At 43.2% G+C, this 22,969-nt stretch overlaps 1 protein-coding gene across 1 annotated transcript in view; it reads left to right on the forward strand.

The window, feature by feature from the left end:
* LOC141271540 (uncharacterized) overlaps positions 1 to 22,969 on the forward strand; it is a 140,648-nt gene that overhangs the window by 97,439 nt on the left and 20,240 nt on the right. Inside the window, exons 9-13 of the mRNA XM_073681594.1 lie at positions 1,697 to 1,749; positions 1,837 to 1,969; positions 2,084 to 2,275; positions 4,012 to 4,129; positions 9,537 to 10,601. Coding sequence (XP_073537695.1) covers positions 1,697 to 1,749; positions 1,837 to 1,969; positions 2,084 to 2,275; positions 4,012 to 4,129; positions 9,537 to 10,601 — 1,561 coding nt within the window. The remainder of the gene's footprint in view (positions 1 to 1,696; positions 1,750 to 1,836; positions 1,970 to 2,083; positions 2,276 to 4,011; positions 4,130 to 9,536; positions 10,602 to 22,969) is intronic.

Raw genomic sequence — 22,969 nt, forward strand, 5'->3', positions numbered from 1 at the left:
TTGTTGCATGCTTGTAAACAGAAGGGAAGGCATCTTCAGGATTGGTGTGATTATTGCATGCTTGTAAACAGAAGGGAAGGCATCTTCAGGATTGGTGTGATTGTTGAATGCTTGTAAACAGAAGGGAAGGCATCTTCAGGATTGGTGTGATTATTGCATGCTTGTAAACAGAAGGGAAGGCATCTTCAGGATTGGTGTGATTGTTGAATGCTTGTAAACAGAAGGGAAGGCATCTTCAGGATTGGTGTGATTGTTGAATGCTTGTAAACAGAAGGGAAGGCATCTTCAGGATTGGTGTGATTGTTGCATGCTTGTAAACAGAAGGGAAGGCATCTTCAGGATTGGTGTGATTGTTGAATGCTTGTAAACAGAAGGGAAGGCATCTTCAGGATTGGTGTGATTATTGCATGCTTGTAAACAGAAGGGAAGGCATCTTCAGGATTGGTGTGATTGTTGAATGCTTGTAAACAGAAGGGAAGGCATCTTCAGGATTGGTGTGATTGTTGAATGCTTGTAAACAGAAGGGAAGGCATCTTCAGGATTGGTGTGATTGTTGAATGCTTGTAAACAGAAGGGAAGGCATCTTCAGGATTGGTGTGATTGTTGCATGCTTGTAAACAGAAGGGAAGGCATCTTCAGGATTGGTGTGATTATTGCATGCTTGTAAACAGAAGGGAAGGCATCTTCAGGATTGGTGTGATTGTTGCATGCTTGTAAACAGAAGGGAAGGCATCTTCAGGATTGGTGTGATTATTGCATGCTTGTAAACAGAAGGGAAGGCATCTTCAGGATTGGTGTGATTGTTGCATGCTTGTAAACAGAAGGGAAGGCATCTTCAGGATTGGTGTGATTGTTGAATGCTTGTAAACAGAAGGGAAGGCATCTTCAGGATTGGTGTGATTGTTGCATGCTTGTAAACAGAAGGGAAGGCATCTTCAGGATTGGTGTGATTGTTGCATGCTTAGAGGACTAGAGGACTACACAGCCTTGTCTATTAGCATAGGCAGACAATAGGTTGTATGTAATTGTGATCAGTGCAGTTTCAGTGAAGTGGTGGTGATGGAAACCACATTGTAGGTTGCAAATAAGTGTGTTGAATAGGAGGTTGTAGGAAAGCTCAATACTGTTTGAGGAGTTTTGAAGCAAATGTGGGGTAGTGATAAGGATACTCCACTTCTTTCTTGCTAAAAAATAAAAAGTCTTATAGTCCAAAAAATACGGTAAATATTTTTTTCCCTGATTTCGGCTAAAGTTCAACCTCCTAAATACTGGAAATGTGAAAGATACAGCCTGTTCCATCTGCACAACAGAGAGTGCTTGTCTGTCCACAATTAGCGTGGTATGGATTCTGCTTGATGGCCATATATTAAATAACTGTTAAAAAAAAAAAGTTATACCAAAGCATACAAGACATGTGTTGGTCAATTACATACTCTAGAGGTATACATCTGGCTCACAGAGGTCTGTAGATACATCTGCCATGTACGTTAAGAAACATAATGTTAAAATTGGTGCAAAGAAAAAAGTGAAATAGTAGAAACCAGATTAAGCTTTGACATTTCACAGGATCTCCAGGAAATAAAAGAATGAATATAATTGGTTATTGTGACGTACTATTCACTGTTCCTTGGCACAAGGTTCTCCATTATTTTTTATTTTTAATATCTTACTTCTAAATTATTTTAATTTTATGCAGGGAAAACTGAAAAGGAAAAAGGAAACCTTTTCCCTGCCCGTAAAGTCTACAAAGTATGAGTCATGAACCTTCTATATAACTATTATATATTAACTCATTTTTCTTTTTGTCTCTGTTTTAGAAACTCTTCCAAGCTGAAGTCTTTCTAACCTCCCCCATGAGCCAGTGGCCCTCTCGTTGAGTAAACCACATAGGATGGAGAAGGGCAGAAACACGATTTCAGGAAAGATATTAAACTTTGCCCTAGAGATTATCTATCTGCTAACTGGAGAGGTTAGTTTGTTCACTCTGTGCCTATAGAACAGGATAATGTAGACATGACTGGGGAGGAGAGTTGTTCTTGTGATGCACATGGTCATATTACTAATCATCTTTACCTACCTACAGGATTACAAAGTGGTAAAGAAGACATCTAGGGAGTGTGTGAACCACAGTTGCTGTCATTTTGTGTCAGAAGGATGGTGCAAGAGTCAGAGCCCCATCTTGGAGCTTCCAGTTCACTCACTGATACCTGAGAGACACAATGGTCAGAAGATCCTGGACCTCACCAACAAGATGATTGAGCTGCTGACTGGAGAGGTGAGATCTGCTGGGAATACTGGGACATCATACAGTAAGGCTATGTGTCCACGATGCAGAAAATTTCCGCTTCATTTCTGCATGTCCTTGCCCGGAAAAACGCGTGCGGAATTTGACACACGTTTTTTAAGCGTTTTGCACATGCCGAATTGCCTTTGCGTTTTCTAATGCATTGTAGAAGGCAATTCCGCATGTGTAAACGCACAAATAATGAACATGCTGCGGAATTTTCCGCACATCAAAAACGCTGCGGAAAATTCCGCAGCATAGGCATTGAAATTGCGGATTTACATTGGGGACCATGGGAGAAGGATTACCAAGCGTTTCCGCTGCAAAAATTCCGCAGCAAAAACGCTTGAAAAACTCATCGTGGGCATGGACCCTAACACAAGGGATGATGTGTCTGGATGATGACTGCATCATTGTGTGTCAGGCTCGAGCGAGCAACATGCGGCCTGGTGTTGTAATTTAGAAAAATGGCTTCTGGGACACTTTGGAGAAATGGCCGTACTCCTGGTTCCACCTACAAATCAATTTAAAGACTTCAGTGAGTTGTGATCACAAAGTTTACAGAAAGATATATCTGACTGTTGATTAAAGTAATCAGACAAACTTAATCATGACCTATCCTCAGGATAGATAACTCAGATCGGTGTGTGGACGAAACCTTGTACCCCTAGCAATCTGTTTTTACCAGCTCCGGCAAGATGTCATGGTGCTTTCACATTGTGTTTTGAGGCACCCGTTCAGCAGTGGCCCTGTTGGGGCATAAATCTGAACTCCCACCCCCTCCCCCTCCCATGCAAAGCGAGACTCGAACATATAGAATCTCATCTTCTATCCAAGTGAATAGGTGCTAATATGCAGTATCAGGGAGTGGCCACAAAACCGTGTACGGCGCTGTGTTGTTTCAGTCCTGTACGTTATTTACATCTGGCTGCTTCCAATGCTGATCTCAGACGATTGTGTCTCTGCCACGTGTCAGACCCCTACAGATCTGGTACTGATGACCGATCCTATGGACAGGTCATTAATATGGTAGTCCTGGATGATCCTTTAACATCAGGTTAATTACACAGGATAACACTTTATTATATTCCCAATGGCACATAAAACATTTTTTGTTATAATGCCTAGAAGTCTGTTTTAAGTCTTGGGCAAGTTCCTATGGTCTATAGGTGATATCTCCTTCTGATTTCTGTCTGTTATTATAGTGCCCTTGGATGAATCCAAAACCATAATCGACATCAATATTTATTTCCTACCTGGCTAGAGTATTGGTAGTTAATTGTATAAAGACAAAAAAAATGCTTTCGAATACAGTAGCTGCTATAAATTCAAAAGGTGACATGGTGCCATCAATCTCCCTCTGTAGTGGGGCCTCAGACTTTGGCCCTGTATTTTGTCATATGTATTCTACACACAATAACTTTTTTTTAGCTAAGCCTGCATTATGCAAAGTTTAGGAATCTCTTCTAAACACTACCAAGTACTCATATTGGTGATTTATCTATCCATACACCTGTAGAAATTCCAGCGTGAGTACATTGAGCATAAGCAGCAACTGATTTTTTCCACCGAAAACAGTAAAGGGCCATATATTGAAAAATTAAAACTAAAAGCATTAGATAATTTTATTCATTTCTTTTTCTTTCTTTTTTAACTTTTTTGGCGTTGTAAAATGTTTCTGCTGGATATTTTCAACTTTGTATGATGGTATGTTAAATCTTTAACAGGAAGAAGATCTAATTGATATTAAAGTTAAAGTTATAGAAGATGATGAAGAAGAAGAGGCATTTGTGATGGGGAATCAGCAGTGTAAGGAAGAGGAAATTCCAGTGGAGATCAGCCCTGGTGAGTAAGAAAAGTACAAAAATTACAAAAACCTGTTGCCTACTCTCCTGTCTGTACAGTCATGGCCAAAAGTATTGAGAATGAGACAAATAGTAATTTTTCCAAAGTTTACTGCTTCATTTTTTGTAATGGCAATTTGCATATACTCCTGAATGTCAAAGAGTGATCAGCTTAACAGCAATTACTGTACTTGCAAAGTCAATATTTGCCCAGAAAATGAACTTTAACCCCCAAAACACATTTCAACATCATTGCAGTCCTGCCTTAAAAGGAGCAGCTAACATCTTTTTAGTGATTGATCCATTAACACAGGTGTGGGTGTTGATGAGGACAGGGCTGGCGATCAATCAGTCATGATTAAGTAAGAATGACATCACTGGACACTTTAAAAGGAGGCTGGTTCTTGGTATCATTGTTTCTCTTCAGTTAACCATGGTTATCTCTAAAGAAACACGTGCAGCCATCATTGCACTGCACAAAAATGGCCTAACAGGGAAGAGTATCGCAGCTACAAAGATTGCACCTCAGTCAACAATCTATCGCATCATCAAGAACTTCAAGGAGAGAGCTTCCATTGTTGTCAAAAAGGCTCCAGGGCGCCCAATAAAGACCAGCAAGCGCCAGGACCGTATCTTAAAACTGTTTCAGCTGCGGGATCGGACTACCAGCAGTGCCGAGCTTGCTCTGGAATGGCAGCAGGCTGGTGTGAGTGCTTCTGCACGCACTGTGAGGCGGAGACTCTTTGAGCAAGGGCTGGTTTCAAGGTGGGCAGCAAAGAAGCCACTTCTCTCCAGAAAAAACATCAGGGACCGACTGATATTCTGCAAAAGTTACAGGGAGTGGACTGCTGAGGACTGGGGCAAAGTAATTTTCTCTGATGAATCCCCTTTTCGATTGTTTGGGACATCTGGAAAACAGCTTATTCGGAGAAGAAGAGGTGAGCGCTACCACCAGTCTTGTCTCATGCCAACTGTAAAGCATCCTGAAACCATTCATGTGTGGGGTTGCTTCTCAGCCAAGGGAATCGGCTCACTCACAGTCTTGCCTAAAAACACAGCCATGAATAAAGAATGGTACCAGAATGTCCTCCAAGAGCAACTTCTCCCAACCGTCCAAGAGCAGTTTGGCGCCCAACAATGCCTTTTCCAGCATGATGGAGCACCTTGCCATAAAGCAAAGGTGATAACTAAATGGCTCATGGAACAAAACATAGAGATTTTGGGTCCATGGCCTGAAAACTCCCCAGATCTTAATCCCATTGAGAACTTGTGGTCAATCATCAAGAGACGGGTGGACAAACAAAAACCAACAAATTCTGGCAAAATGCAAGCATTGATTATGCAAGAATGGACTGCTATCAGTCAGGATTTGGTCCAAAAGTTGATTGAGAGCATGCCAAGGAGAATTACAGAGGTCTTGAAGAAGAAGGGGCAACACTGCAAATATTGACTTGCTGCATTAACTCATTCTAACTGTCAATATAACCTATTGGTACTCATAATATGATTGCAATTATATTTCTGTATGTGATATAGACATCAGACAAACAGTAATAAAAACCAGAGGCCAGCAGATCATGTGAAAATATAATTTTGGTGTCATTCTCAAAACTTTTGGCCATGACTGTACAATCTAATAAAGAGACCGCAGAGTCAAATATGGTTTGAGTTTCTAATTTTCTTCACTCCTTGTCAAGTACATTAATCTCTGTACAAGACTTCTGTTTCTCAGAAAAAGTTCAGTTTTCCTCCAGTCAATCGCACATCAGATTCATTGTGGTTGAAGAAGAAAGAATTGTGTTGAATACATATCACAAAGCATTCAGGCAGATCTGGAGATAAAGCTGTGGCGCAATACATTGCACTGGAATATTAGACACTCATCTACTATTTATGCTCTTTAATTTCTTTTTGCCCCATGACGTACTGTTATGTCATAGAGCATACATGTCAAACTTTGGCCCATGAGCCAAATCTGGCCCCCTGGGTGATTTATATTTGGCCCGCGTCACCAGAACCACCACCTCTATGTGGGGCCATTATTCTGTATGGAGGACTTTGTGGGGCCCATTATACTGTATGGAAAGCAATGTGGGGCCCATTATACTTTATGGAGGACTTTGCGGGGCCATTATTCTGTATGGAGCACTATGTGGGGCCCATTATTCTGTATGGAGGACTTTGTGGGGCCTATTATACTGTATGGAGGACTATGTGGGGTCCATTATACTGTTTGAACGACTATGTGGGGCCCATCATTCTGTATGGAGGACTATGTGGGGCCCATCCTGTTTGGAGGACTGTGTGGTGCCCATTATTCTGTATGGAGGACTATGTGGGGCCCATTATACTGTATGGAGGACTATGTGGGGCCCATTATTCTGTATGGAGGACTTTGTGGGGCCTATTATACTGTATGGAGGACTATGTGGGGTCCATTATACTGTTTGAACGACTATGTGGGGCCTATCATTCTGTATGGAGGATTATGTGGGGCCCATCATTCTCTATGGAGGACTATGTGGGGCTCATTATACTGTATACTGGTTAGGCTGCGACTTTGTCCAAGTTTTTCATTTTGGCCCTCTGTGTGTTTGAGTTTGACATCCCTGTCATAGACCGAATGCGGATGTTTGGAACGGCTTTATTTAAATAGTGTGATCCTGCTCATCGTCCTCACCACCACACAACGTGATGACGGGGGTGCTGATGAGTTGCCACTGCAGCCAGGGGCCTGCTGAAGGCCTCCATGCCTTCTATGAAAGCTACTCCTTTGAAACCTAACCTGTGGCTGGGCATCATTGGAGACTGAGACTTGAAATAGTATGTGTAAAAAGGACAAGCGATCAAACAATTGCAGGTTTAAGTCAGCAATGGGACTAAAAATGTGGAAAAAAGTTTTTAAAATATTAGAAAAATGAAAAACATAATTCACTTTTTCCCCAGTTAAAAAGAAAAAAAATAGAAATAAAAAATAAAGCCTATTTGGTATTGCCACATCTAATCTATCTCAATAAAAAATAATTTACCCTCTACAGGAAATGTAAAAATTGGATTGCCAAAATTTGCTGGGTTTTTTGGTCACTGTACAACCAAGAAAAATGCAATAAAAACATAGTATGTGCCTCAGAATGGTACCCATTTAATTTACCGCATGGTGTGCAAAAGACAAGAACTTGTATAGCTCAATTGACAGGAAAAAAAAGAGTTATGTCTCGGAAAATGACGACACAAATCAATTTTCTTTTTTCCCAAAATTCAGAATTTTTCTAAGCCACTGAAAGAGCAAAAAAACCCTATACATGTTTGGTATTGCCATAATTGTACTGACCTGGAACATCATTATGCCATTCTTGTGCGTGTACTGGACAATTAATGTCGTAAAAACGAAACCCAAAACCAGGGGCGGACACAGACTGTAGTGGGCCCCTGTGCAAGAATTTTTTGGGCCCCCCCCCCCCTGCCCTTCATAGGGTGCATGAAGGCCCCCCCCCCTCCCCATGCATCTCTCATCCCCCCGTGCATCTCTGATTCCCCCCACTCCTAGTTAATTAATTGTATTTAAAAAAAATAAAACTTGTTATACTTACCCCCAGGGCCGGCTCCAGGTTTTTCTGGGCCCCGGGCGACAGAGTTTCAGTGGGCCCCTTTAACACATACCACGATTCATGATGCACAGATACCACAGAGAAATATATACTTATAGTACAAGGCCAAAGATTTCACTTCTTACATTACATGAGCGATATCTATTGTAAATTCTACAATAGCTCAGAAACAGGCGAATCCTCACAGCACACAGTGCAGACCGGACAGTATAGTCCTCCATACAGTATTATGGGCACCATATAATGCTCCATACAGGATACTGACCCCCTTATAATGCTCCATACAGGATACTGGTCCCCATATAATGCTCCATACAGGATACTGGTCCCCATATAACGCTCCATACAGGATACTGGTCCCCATATAACGCTCCATACAGGATACTGGTCCCCATATAACACTGCATACAGAATACTGGCCCCCATAAATTGCTCCATACAGAATACTGACCCCCATATAACGCTCCATACAGAATACTGACCCCCATATAACGCTCCATACAGAATACTGTCCCCCATATAACGCTCCATACAGAATACTGACCCCCATATAACGCTCCATACAGAATATAGGCCCCCATGTAACGCTCCATGCAGACTGTTCCCCCCCTTATAATGCCCCATGCAGGATGACACCCCCCTTTTAATGCCCTATGCAGGTTGTCACCTCTACCCCCCATAAAATGCCCCATGCAGGATGTCACCTCTCCCCCCCCCCCATATAATGCCCCATGCAGGATGTCACACACACACACACACCCCCCACCATATAATGCCCCATGCCCCCATACATGAAAAAAATAAAAAATCCAATACTCACCTCACTTCTTACCTGCTGCTGGCGCTGCTCCGGACTCCAGCGTTGTGCGCGTCTTCCCGCTCTGCACTGTGACAGGTCAGGAGAGAGCGCACGCGGTGTAAAGACATCACCGCGCCCTCTGACCTGAGATGTCACAGTCAGAGGACGCGGAAGACGCTGCGGAGGCACGGGGAGGGGTAAGTATTGTGCCGGCGCCATCACATGACCGGAGATGTCCCTGCGCTCAGCATGGGGCCGGGGACCCATGCTGAGCACAGGGACATCTCCGGTCATGTGACGGCGGGGGGTGATGTGACGGCGGGGGGTCCTGCGGGGGGGCCCCATGAGGAGACGCACAAGAGGGGGGTCCCAACGGGGCTCCGACCGGCTGGGCCCCATGCTGGAGTCAGGGCAGTCATGCCCTGATGGCGGCCCTGCTGGAGGGGCCCCCTCTCCCTCGGGGGCCCCCGTTCAATGAACCGGCTGCACGGGCGGTAGGTCCGCCCCTGCCCAAAACACTATGATAGAATTGCATTTTTTTACCATCGCACCAAACTTAAATGTTTTTTTCTGTTTACATAGTTACATAGGTTGAAAAAAGACTTAGGTCCATCAAGTTCTACCTTTCTCCACCAATTATACATTTTTTGTCACTAAATTAACTATGTTATGTGTACTGAGGAAATCCAGCCCTTCTTTAAAAGCTGTTATAGTGTCTGCCATTACTACCTCAGTTTCTCAGTACATCATATGGTAATGTGAATGAAGTCCTTTAAAAGTACAACTCGTCCGGCAAAAAACTTGCCTTCTTACTACTATGACTGTGCCCTAAAGGGTTAATAATGTTTTTCTACTATTTGCATGTTTTAGAAAACAACATCATAATTACTTTATGCAAAGTGTACAGGAAAAAGGAAATCTCTTATTTTAATGCTTCAATAATAATAATCATATATTTCAGGACATTTTTAATTAATTTTCTTTCAATTTTTTACTCTCAGCCGATGATCAAAGCAAGACCTTTGAGGGACATGATAGAGGTATCATACAAAGTTTTTCAAGGAAGAATCCCATTGCTGAAAATTTATGTTCAGGTTCAGGACTCCACGTTGCCGATCTGTCATTTAATTCCGCCAATGACGAGGGATGTTCTGATAAATCGCATATTGTTCAACAAAATGCAGATCTGAATTCTGAATCGGAGGAATGTTCTACAGAGGAATCAGAGCATTTAAGTCAGGAAAGAACATGTGGAGTGGAAAACACATTTCTTTGTCCTGAATGTGGACAATGTTTTGCCCAACAGGCAAGTTTCATTTTACACCTAAAATTACATGAAAAATCTTGTACCGGACTGGAAAGCACTTCGGTTAAAAAGCTCTTCTCATGCTTACTGTGTCTAAAGAGTTTTACCAAGAAATCTCTTCTCATTGAACATCAGAGAACTCACACTGGGGAGAAGCCATTTCCTTGTTCACAATGTGGGAAATGTTTTACCAAGAAGTCAAATCTTGTTAAACATTGGAGAATTCACACGGGGGAAAAGCCATTTTTGTGTTCTGTATGTGGGAGATGTTTTACAAACAAATCTGATCTTGTGAAACATTACAGAATTCACACAGGGGAGAAGCCATATTCCTGTTCATCTTGTGGAAAGTGTTTTACCCAAAAATCAGGACTTATTGAACATCAGAAAATTCACACAGGGGAGAAGCCATTTTCATGTTCAGAATGTGGAAAATGCTTTACCCATAAATCAGGTCTTATTGACCATCAGCGGAGCCACTCGGGGGAAAGGCCTTTTGAATGTACTGAATGTGGGAAATGTTTTACTCGGAAATCATTTCTTTTTAAACATAAAAGAGGACACTTGGGGGAGAAACCTTATCCCTGTTCAGATTGTGGGAAATGTTTTGCTAAGAAGTCTAATCTTGTTCAGCATCAAAGAATTCACACAGGGGAGAAACCATTTTCATGTTTGGAGTGTGGGAGATGTTTTACACAGAAATCAGCTCTTGTTGAACATGAGAGAATTCATAAAGGGGATAAACCATTTATATGTTCAGATTGTGGGAAATGTTTTACCCAGAAATCATATCTCTTTAGACATCAGAGAACTCATACAGGAAGTAAGCAGTTCTTATGATCACAATATATGAGACATTTAAATCAAAATTTTGATTGCATAAGTTAATCACAAAAATTAAGTCACTCAATTTCTTAAATATTCAGATCACCAGACATCCATTTAGTCAAAAGTAGCTGTTGAACGTGAATTCTATCAAAACAGCTTGGCTCAGTGAGCAAAGTATTCTTCCATTCTTCTATAGGTGTTCTTCACTGAGTTCTTCTCTCTTGTACATGAGAGGACATTATTAGGCTTTGTTCATACGTCCGTTCAGACATTCCGTTTGTCTATTGCCTTTTAGGAGTAGACAAATGGAACAAGTGATGCTTTGTATCAGTTATGCAAACGGAAGCACAGAGATCCCATTGATTATTATGGGGTTCGTTTGGTGTACATTCTTTAACCCCTTCATGCCACTGCCATTTTCTGTTATTTATTTTTATTTTTTCCTCCGCTTCTTCCAAGATCCCTAGCTTTTTTATATTTCTGTCCACATAACCGTATGAGGGCTTGTTTTTGTGGGACGAGTTGTACTTTTGAGTGACACCATTTATTTTATCATGTGATGCACTGGAAAGCTTTAAAAAAAATTCCAAGTGCAATTTCACAATTGTTTTTTTTTTTGAGTTTTTCATTTACCATGTTAACTATATGGTAAAACTGACCTGGCAATATGACTCTCCAAGTCAGTAAGATTATGCAGATACCAAACATGCATAGTTTTTGTTGTTTTTTTTTATTTAAGTGGTGGAAAAAAATTGGAGATTTGTAACAAAATAAAAATAAATTAGCTTTTGTCGCCATTTTCCGAGATTCATAATGCTTTCAATTTTCGGAATATGGGGCTGTGTGAGGGCTAATTTTTTTGTGCCCTGATCTGATGTTTTTACTGTTACTATTTTGGGGTGATGTTTTGATCGCCTCTTACTGCATTTTATTTTTGAAATGTTGCGGTGGACAAAAAAAATTAATTCTGGTGTTTCGATTTTTTTTTTTCTTCTCATTACACTGTTTATCAATCATATTAATTTATTTAATATTTTGATAGAGCGGACTTTTACGAACACAGTGATACCAAATACGTGTATTTTTATATATTTTTACATTTTTATTGGAGCGATTTGAACGTTTGTGTTGTTTTTCTTCATATTTTTAAAAACTTTTTTCTTAATTTAACCCCTTTACCACCTTGGACATATGAGCACGTCCAAGGTGGTATCCCTGCACTCCATACGGGCTCTGGCGCTGAGCCTGCATGTTACTGGCCACGTGACGGCTGATCTGTACAGCTGTCATGTGCCTCTAGCAGCCGCAGGTGGAATCGTGATCCACCTGCGGCTGTTAACTACTTAAATGCCGCTATCAATCTCTGACAGCGGTGTTTAATATCGCCGCACCAGAAGAGCGTCACTAGTCCCACCCATTCTATAGAGTAACCTCAGCACTCAAAAGTTCGTTAAAGTAACATTTTTAATGCAGTCCACAAATTAACAAAACGTTTCAGTCAAACAGACCTTCATCAGTACACTGTTGGACATAAATAAAAGAAAATAACGTAAGAAACCATAAAGAAAATCTAAATTAAATAGAACATGGACAATCAATAATGAGGCCACAGGGCAGAACAGGACTATTTAACATGTATCAGTTCTGGTGTCAACCTGTGAATGATAATGTAGCATCCTTCTAATGACGCTCATAAATACAATGGGTCAAAAAACAGAGATTAGGTATCACCTACCAGACTGCTTGTGGAGCTAAAGCATAGATGCAGAGGAGGAAGACTCGGTGTCTCAAACAGCATAGATCTATATGGGGAGCAGAAATGTAAGGCTGAGTTCACATGTAATGTGACTGTATATCCAAGCAGTAGTGTAGGAATAGTATACCTTAGGTACAGTATGTATCTGGAGCTGGCAGGGAACGTGGTATCCACCGCTAGTTCCTGAGACGCGTGGATACCACGTTCCCTGCATTAAAAATCTTACTTTAATGAACTTTTGAGTGCCAAGGCTACTCTATAGCATAGTGGGCATAAAAGAGGACAAACTTATGGTGTGGCACCCATGCTCCCCTGACCTCAACCCCATTGAGAACCTCTGGAGCATCATCAAAAGGAGTGTCTATGATGGCGGGAGGCAGTTCACATCTAAGCAACAGCTCTGGGAGGGTATTCTGTCCTCATGCAAAACAATTAAAGCAGAAACCATCCAAAACCTGACAAATTCAATGGACGAGAGAGTTCAGAAGCTCCTTTCGAACAAGGGATCCTATGTGCAAATGTAACATCACCTAGAATAAAGTTTTGAGTTGAAAACTGTTTGATTTCAGTTTGTAATAACCTGCTAATGCTTATAATTTCAAAAATGACCATTTTTTTGTTCTTTATTAAAATGAAAAGGTTGAAAACTCTGCTGTGCATAATAATTTGGAACATGCATTTTGAGTGCAGTTTGAGTTTTTTATTTTTTAAAAAATATACTGTTATCATAGGCAGTTTGTACAAAAACCTTTCAATTGTACTCTAATAGTTATTTGACTGGAAAATTACAATGACTGCAATTCATATAGGTAATTTGGGGAAATCTGAGAAAATATTATTTGCATAATAATTTGGAACACAGTGTATTTGACTTTTTGAATGTAAAATTTGCTTGAATAATTAGCGGACGCCATGTTGCGTTTGGAGAGCCCCTGATGTGCCTAAACAGTGGAAACCCCCCCACAAGTGACACCATTTTGTAAACTAGACCCCCCCCAGGGAACTTATCTAGATGTGTGGTGAGCACCCTGAACCCCCAGGTGCTTCACAGAAGTTTATAACATTGAGCCATAAAAATACATTTTTCACATTTTTCCAGCAAAAAATGTTTTTCAGCCTCCAATTTTGCATTTTCATAAGGGTAACCGGAGAAATTGCACCATGCAATTTATTGTGCAATTTCTCCTGAGTACGCCGATACCCCATATGTGGGGGAAAACCACTGTTTGGGCGCACGGCAGAGTTCGGATGGGAAGGAGCGCCATTTGACTTTTTGAATGTAAAATTTGCTTGAATAATTAGCGTACGCCATGTTGCGTTTGGGGAGCCCCTGATGTTCCTAAACAGTGGAAACCCCCCCAAGTGACTCCATTTTGGAAACTACAACCCTCAAGGATTTTATCAAGGGGTATAGTGAACATTTTGAACCCAGAGGTACGACGCAGAATTTGATAATATTAGGTCATCATATTGAATAAGTTGTCATTAGTCTTGAGTGCAAGTGCTCGCTACTTGAGTTTGCATCGGTTACTCGGGTTTGCACCAAGTATCGTGGGTGCTCAAGTGACATGCTCGAGTCCCCGCCCGCATGTTTCACAGTTATTAAACACCCCAAAAAAATATGCAGGGATTGCTCATGTATGGCGGGCAATCCCCGCAAGTTTTTTTTGGCTGTATAACAGCTGCAAAACATATGGGGCGGAGACTCGAGCATGTCACTCGAGCACCCGCTATACTCGGTGCATACCCGAGCACCTGATGCAAGCTCAAGTAACGAGCACTTGTGCTCAACTTTAGTCGCCATATCATCGTCATTTTCTTTTTCTTTACTTCTGAAAAAATCCCAACCCTAACCCTAGCTCAACCCTAGCCCAACCCTAACCCTAGCTCAACCCTAACCCTAGCTCAACCCTAACCCTAGCTCAACCCTAACCCTAGCTCAACCCTAACCCTAGCTCAACCCTAACCCTAGCCCAACCCTAACCCTAGAGTTTATTTTTTACGCCGTTCCTCGTGCGGCATAAGTGATTAGACGACTTTATTCTTCGGGTCGGTGCGATTACAGCGATACCAAATTCATATCGGGTTTTTATGATTGACAGCTGTCACACACTAAAAAACCCTTTTTTTTGCAAAGACTACTTTTTGCATGGCCATATTTTGAGAGCTATAATTTTTCATATTTCGGCTGACAGTCATGTGACGGCTTGTTTTTTTGCGGGACAAGTTGATGTTTTTATTGGTACCATTTTCGGGCACGTGACATTTTTTGATCGCTTTCTACTCCGATTTTTGGGAGGCAGAATAAACAAAAACCAACAATTCAGGAATTGTGTTTTTTTCTGCCGTTTGTGTGGTAAAATTGATAAGGCAGCTTTATTCTTCGGGTCAGTACGTTTACAGTGGTACCACATTTATATCTTTTTTTTATGTTTTACACAATAAAAACTATTTTATAGAAAAAAGAATTGTTTTTGCATCGTTTTATTCTGAGAGCTATAACTTTTTTATTTTTCGGCCGTTGGAGCTGTATGGCGGCTTGTTTTTTGCGGGACAAGTTGACATTTTCAGCGGTACCATTTTTATTTACATTAGTTTTTTTTATCACGTTTTATTCAATTTTTTGTTTGGCTGTATGATGATAAAGCATCGTTTTTTGGTTTTTTTTTGTGGTTTTTTTTACCGTCTTCACTAAAGGGGTTAACTAGTGGCACAGTTTTACAGGTCAGGTCATTCCGGACGCGGCAAAACCAAATATGTGTACTTTTATTGTTTTTTGGGGGTTTTTTTCATCATTTTTCTATCTTTTTTTTTTTTTTTTATATTTTTTACATTTTTTTTTCACTTTCTGACACTTTTTGATCTTTTACACTATGTCCCACTATGGGACTTTCACTTTTTGCAGCCTGATCGGCTGTGTAGCACAGGAATGCAGCACCATCCCTGTGCTATACAGGCTGTCGGCGCTGCACAGGGAGAAGTTACTTTGGTTGCGCACTGCGCATGGCCAAAGTAACTTCCTGCCTCCTGGTGACCCGAGTGTTGTCATGATTACATCGGGTCATCATGACAACATCCGGGACCGGACTCAGACGCCTGCAGGACACCAGCAGAGAAGGTAAGTATCGCGCTTACCTCCTCTTGTTCCCGCAATGCTGCGATCGATTTCGATCGCAGCATTTCGGGGGTTAATGTGCAGGGAGCGGTGCGGGACTGCTCCCTGCACATAACTGATTGTGACAGCTGACACCCGGCGGCAATCTCACCCGCACCGCTTGTGGGCGGGCGAAATCGCCAAGGCGTACTAATTCATATCTGGTCCATAAGGCCCAGGGTGCAGATACGTATTAGTACACCTTGGGCTGGAAAGGGGTTAAGAGCTACTCAGCTGTGGGCAGATTAAATTAGCCATAATCTACTGGGAAAGAGGCAGACTCAGCGTTCGAGCCTGCATCAAAGTCAGAGACTGGGTTAAAATGGAAAGAAAAGCCCTGCCTTGAGCATTTTATTTCATTCTAAAAAACCAAACAGATCCCATAATACTCAGTGGGGCCCCTTTGCTTCAGTTTGAATAATTGATCACTTATTCTGTTTGTCTCTAAAATGCAATGTTCTAATGGACATGATAGATGAGCCTTATCAGTTAATTTTCATCCCTCAGCGCAGTTAACTATATAAAAAAAAAAAACGCCAATACGTCCTGTGTCTAGCTTTGAGTGAAACACTAACGTCAAATTAACAGCGCTGCAGCCAATCTGTGAACTGAGCAGCTCTGAATATGGCATTCCATCTGCACTGGCAAAGCTGCTGAACACACTGATTGGCTGCTGTACTGTTGACATGGCATCAGCGCCTCAGCCAATACCAGACACCAGGAGCAATGGCAGGGACTCACCGGTGGACCTAGGGATGGTGAGTACAGCATGGATTGTTTTTTTTAATGCCAAACTGCTCCCAGGGAGGAGAATTAGCTGAAAGGGGACAACCCCTTTACCAGTGTTTCAGCTGTTGTATTATTGTGTGCAGCAAGATAACCTTTATTTTAGTTTTCTTAATAAACAGAGGAATGACAGAAGTTGTTTTGTGGTCATTCTGTGATAAAATTCAAAACTAGAGACAGATGGTTTGTTCTGATGAAGAAGTCTGTGAACTTCGAAACTCATTGATAATAAATCAGCAATTCTCTGCACATCGCCTCCTGGATTCCTTCTTCACCTCCTTTAGAAACCATCATTGGTGTGATTGGAAGCGCAAACAAAGGTTCATCCTCCCGTTAATTAGCTTCTTAGAATACACGCTTGGATCTGCAGAAGCGGTTGTTTTGAGCTTTTATGGTCTTGTGGTCCCACAACCCTGCCAGGTGAGCACATCCCTGTACTTCTTAGTCTTCCATCATCTATTTGGGTAGGACTCTATATTGCGCTATTGTTTTCCAGTGTGGGCGCAACGGGCCCACCAGAGTTGATGTGTGAGGCCGGATTAGAGATGGAAAGAACGAGCTCGGAGAATCTATAACAAGTAGTGTCCAACATAAGATTCCACTTTAATTAAGTGCGGGAGGGGTTTATATACCCCCTTGTTTAGAAAGGGCTTTATTCCAACAAGCAAGAACTGGTTTGTGGGATTCAGAGATAGTTGTGTCTAAGTGTCTGCTTTGATCCAGAATCTAAGGGACTTGGAATGTGTAGAGAGAAGGTTTCTGTGCAAAAGTTCTGCGTGATAGATTTTAGAGGATAAAATGGGAGCTGAGAAGACAAAATGGATTTCCCACACCAGCTTTCATATTGAAACATAGGGGACACGCATTCACTTAGTAAATATTGGGCGATGCTTTGCAGGAATTGGCAGAGTGAGTGCTACTGTTGCATGTTAATAGACAATATAGGGGTGAAGTCCTGATATAGCAACAAAGAAAGAAGTGGATGAAACTTACTCATCTGATGGAGCTGTGGAATGTAGGCAGAACTCTGATGAGAGTAGTATTCCACATGTACACTGCTGTTCCACCCATTGAACAGATAAGAGGCTCAGAAATTACGAGAAAAAGCCTGATGAAGAAATCAGACTGATTTTGAAATGCATTGCTCTTTGAACAAGTGATTTTTTTTTTGTTTTATATTCCTTTATGCTTGTACTCATTTTGACAGCGCCCACTGTAATGTTTTTTTTCTCCTTTTTTCTATTGTCTGCTGCACATGTAAAATTATTAGACAGAATTATGGCAGTGCACTTAATGGGTTAATAATTTTCGAGAGAGGTGGAGTGTGTCAGAATGGAGCTTGTCCATAACCCTTTAAACAGTATGGGCCATTAGTCAAAGGTGTCTTGGTCTATTATTATTCCTACTTTTCAATGTGAGGCTAGGACTATCTAGTAGTTGTTGGATATTGTACTCTAGTTGTGTTGTGGCACAGAAATGAAGACAAATGTGCATCCTAAATATAATGTTATATTGTCTTCGAGACCTCAGACATTACATAGCATGGAATGGACACTAAACATATCTAAATACTATCAAGGAGAATTTATCATTCCCTTTATGCCAGAAAAGTACCATAAAAAAAGTTACACATTTTTGTGCAAGCCACATTTTCTATGAGGCATAGTAGCAAAGGGTTGTGACCAATTGCAGGATAACTGATTTTCCATAATTTACTCTATAATACTGGTTACATTTTATTTTTTATATACCTGGAGTAGATTTCATTTACCGGACAGCCCAAAATGCACATGACGCGCCCCCTGGGCCAGTGCTGTTTGGGGGATACCCGGAGCCGGATCAGATGGGGGTTGTAGTCTCCGAGTGGCGGTGACCCGGTCCGTGCCCAGGGTGTCAAGCTCAGTGTGTGGCAGTCTTTACAGATGTTATTAGTTCTTAGTGTCGACTACGCCACCCATTGATTTGCGGTCAATACGGCCGCCGCTGCAGCAGGGTCCGCTGAGGCTGGTGGTATGTGTGCAGCTTCGGGTAGTATAACCCCCAACGGGAGGGGTATAGCCTCAGGGGGTCAGGTGTAGAGGATGGTGGTAGTGGTGGTGCAGTGTGGATGATAAGAAGACTCAGAGTCGGGCTGTGCAGTTCAGGGTTTTTACTTACTGCTGTTCTGTTGGTCACTCTGGCCTTGAGTGACCGCCCGAGCCGTGCTGCGTCCACCAGGTCCTGGACTCGGCCAACCCCCAAGCAATTCTGGAGCGTGGTCCTGAGCTCCCTTTCTGACTGTCCTCTCTACTGGCCTTTCTCACCAGGGGTCCACCTATATCCGGCTCCCTCGGGCCTCCTGGCGGGTGCACCTCTCCGGGGTTCCCTGACCCTATGCCTGGTGTGCCTTCTTAGTGGACTTAGTGAGGGGCTGCTCTACATGTAATGCCGCAGCCTCCGGTTCTTAGCTGAGGGTTGTTTCTCTCCTCCACTAATTTGGGATCCGGTTCCCTTGCGTGCCAACCCTTCACCCTTCTGGTTGTATACTGGGTTCTTGGGGTTCCTTCTTCTCCCCCTCTGGGTCCTTCTCTCCTCCTCTCTCTCTTCTCTCTGCAGGCGCTCTTGGACCTCTCTCAGGACTGACTGACTCTCTACAGAAGACTGACCCTGATCTAAGATGGTTCCCACCTTATATACTCCCTCTATGTGTGAGCTCAGGTGACCAGCACCCAATGAGCTCCTAGCATTACCCAGACTGCTCCCCCTATCTGCCCCTACACTACTGGGATGTTCCACCCCCCTCCCACTCCAGCCAGGGACAGACACTGTCGTACCTGCACATATACCTAGTGGGAGTACCATCGGTCTGTCCCTCGGAAATGGGATGTATGTAGTGTATGCAGCTAACTGAGCTCAGTTCCACACTCCATCCTTACCCGGGAGTGGAATATCACACCTCTGGGTTGAGGTGCAATACCCCTGTAGCAGCCGAATCCTCAGGGTGCTACACACACACACCTTTTTTATTAAATATGTTATTCCGGCAGGCTTTTTGTTAAAGCCTAGCATATGAAAGCCAGTCGAGATAAACTTTCCCCCAGGTTTGTAACATTGTGAGTAAAGTCTGTGGATGTTGTTACTAGATGCTGTAAATCTACAAATGTGAACATGGTCTGGGATGGGAAAGAGGACAAAATAATAAGCACTCGGTCAACTTAATTGAAGATATATATTTTATTTTCTCAAAGAAGTTTGAATTAAATCCCAAAAAGTGCTGAAAATGGAGGGAAAAACATGACATGAACATCATCCAGCCTGTCCGTTTTATAATATACTATTAAAGCGCACCTGTCAGCAGGATTGTGCTCAGTAAACTACATGCACTGTCAGGTGGGCGCCGTTGCACTGATTAATATGATACCTGGGTTGATGAAATCCATCCTGTGGTTCTTGTGTAATCTTTACCTTCAGTTTGGAGATAATGATATGCCCGTGCTTCGGAGGGGCGCTCTATCTGGTGCTCTGCTTACATATTCATCTATATGCTCTTATGACAGCTCACTGATCGTTCACTGACCTGCCTCCTATTTTACCTAACCCCACATTACTAGATGCATTATGTAAAATAGGAGGCAGGTCAGTGAAGGAAAGTGACAGTGACCCACCCCCGGCGCCTGCGCAAAAGAAACCTGCGGTGCAGACAGAGCATAGGTGAGCTCTATGTGAGTGGCTCTTTGCGCATGCCCGGAAGTCAGGGAGCACAGTGCACGTCACTGGGCCTGTCACAGGGCCCTGTGACGTGCAGGGGAGGGGGGGGGGGTATGCTAATTAAGCAGAGAGGCGGGGATTTAGGGGAATAATAAGCAGATAGGCGGGGAATTGTTTGGCGTCCCCCCGGATGCCAAGCCTGTGGAAAAAAGAATTGATTAAATTGCTTTTCTCTGCAATTAAACCTCTATGGGCCATACAGGTATCTATAGATTTACTTTTCTATACCCTGTATGGTCAAAGTAGGGGTCTGATATCGCCCATGGGGGTGACAGATTCCTTTTAACTGCAAGAAGCTTTTTCACAGACATTGTTTCCTTCCTCTGTAGTCTACTCCAGGGCCGGTATAGCCCACTGTTTTGCCATACTACATCACAGCCTAGCTTGTTGCCACAGTAAAGTTCAGCAAGTTTCTATACACCAGCTCAGCGGCTCCACGTCATATCATTATGGACGCCCTGGATCCACCGCTCGTGACCCTTACTAGTCCCACAGTCTCTGTCCTCTTTAAGTCCGTATCCTCGGCATTTAGCAAGCTCAGGGTTTCTGGTGACTCGTCGTCCTATCCAATGACCCCTTTGAGGTGGAAGGCCACTTTGTCTGTTCTGTCAGTTCCCATATCCTTCTATCTGTGGATCACCCTTTGGCACCACTGCACACTCTTTGCTTTCCAACTTCTCACTTACTCTATTAAGGAAGTAATCTCCTTCCCTGGCGCCATCCCTTCCCACTTTGGGCTATTCCCAAACATTAACTGTATCATGACTCTCCCCATCTCTGCCAGCTACCTGTGGCCACATGTATTTTATACATTATTTTTCATCTTTTTATTGCACATTTTTCCATTTTTTTTTGCAGGATGCAGCCAGGCCCTTTAGTGTTGGTTGGGTGAATTGGGGTGTCTGTCCTTGTGGGGTGCACTTATATAGTGCTGGGCAGCCCACCTCATCAAATAATATGGGCGTCAAGATCAGGGGACTCCTTTTATGTCCAAGGTGACAAGGGAGATATGTAAGCTGCTCCGAATTAAACAGTTACCACACACAGACCGATGGGTTGGTGGAGAGATTTAATAAGACACTTTAATCTATGCTAAAAAAAAGTGGTTTCCAAGGACGGGAGGGATTGGGATATGCTACTGCCCTATTTGATGTTCCCTGTCCGCGAGGTGCCACAGGCTTCTCACCCTTTGAGCTATTGTACGGCAGGCATCCTAGGGGTCTGCTAGACGTAGCCAAGGAGAAGTGGGAACAGGAGCCTACCCCACATAGGAGTATAATAGAACATGTGGCAAATATGCAGGATCGGATTGCAGCGATCATGCCTATAGTAAAGGAACACCTCCTGGTTGCTCAGGCAGCGCAGAGCCGAGCATATAATAGAAAGGCCACAGTTAGGTCCTTTAAAGAAGGGGATTGGGTATTGGTATTAGTGCCCACTGCAGAGAGTAAGCTCTTGGCCAAGTGGCAAGGGCCATATGAAGTACGGGAAAAGGTTGGGGAGGTAAATTACAGAGTGTACCAACCCGGGAAGAGGAAACCCGAACAGTTATATCACGTAATTCGGCTTAAAGCCTGGAAAGACCGGGAATGTATGGTTACGAATGCGACTCTGGACGTTTCATCTGTGGACCCTCCAACGCTGGCCCTGAAGGAGGCCGCAGGAGAGGTAAAGATAAGTGACGCTCCCACTAAGCAGCCGCAGCGAGAGGCTCGGAGATTAGTGCAGCAGAATACGGACGTATTCTCCGAACTACCTGGCTGCACATCCGTTATCCAACATGACAATGTCACCGAGCCCCGGGCGAGGGTGTGGATGAAACCGTACCGTGTGCCAGAGGCCCAGAGGCAAGCCATCGCGGCTGAAGTAAAACAAATGCTCCAGTTAGGAGTCATCGAGGAATCCAGGAGTGAGTGGGCTAGCCCCATTTTGCTCATTCCGAAGCCAGACGGATCATTACGATTTTGTAATGACTTCCGTAAATTGAATGAGGTGTCAAAATTTTACCTTTATCCAATGTCTCGGGTAGACAAGCTGATCGAGAGACTGGGGCAGGCCCAGTACTTCACCACACTCGATCCGACCAAGGGTTACTGGCAGGTGCCACTGACAGAATCAGCGAAAGAAAAGACCGCCTTTGTAACACCAGAGGGCCTCTATCACTATGTCGTCTTGCCTTTTGGATTGCATGGGGCCCCGGCCACCTTCAAGAGGTTGGTGGACATGGTGTTAGAGCCTCATCAGAAGTACGCGTCGGCATATTTAGATGATATCATCATCTTTAGTACCAACTGGCATACCCACCTGTCCCAGGTACAAGGGGTGCTGGATTCACTCAGAGTCGCGGGGTTAACAGCGAACCCAAAAAAATGCGTGATAGGTCTCGAGGAAGCCCGATACTTAGGGTATGTGATTGGCGGGGTTATCAAACCCCAAGTAAACAAGATTGAGGCCATTCAAAACTGGCCCAGGCCTATGACTACCGCATCATTGGGCACTACCGCCGGTTTATACCTAATTTTGCTGGGCCCCCCTGACCGATCTCCTAAAGGGGAAGAAGTCTGTCATGGTTCGGTGGAACCCTCAGGCGGAGGAAGCGTTCCAGTACATGAAGTTGGCATTGTGCGGACAAGCCGGTCCTCACCAGCCCCAACTTTAAGAAAGGCTTCATCGTGCAAACGGATGCCTCTGAGGTAGGCCTAGGAGCGGTACTGTCGCAAGAGGTGAATGGAGAGGAACATCTGGTCACCTACTTAAGTAGGAAACTTACCTCCGTCAGAGAAAAATTATAGCGTAGTGGAGAAGGAGTGCTTGGCTATTAAATGGGCCTTGGAGTCCCTACGCTATTATCTGCTCG

Source organism: Phyllobates terribilis, unplaced genomic scaffold, assembly GCF_046119375.1.
Source record: "Phyllobates terribilis strain yellow unplaced genomic scaffold, ASM4611937v1 Scaffold_5__5_contigs__length_657084704, whole genome shotgun sequence".
Taxonomy (NCBI): Eukaryota; Metazoa; Chordata; class Amphibia; order Anura; family Dendrobatidae; genus Phyllobates; species Phyllobates terribilis.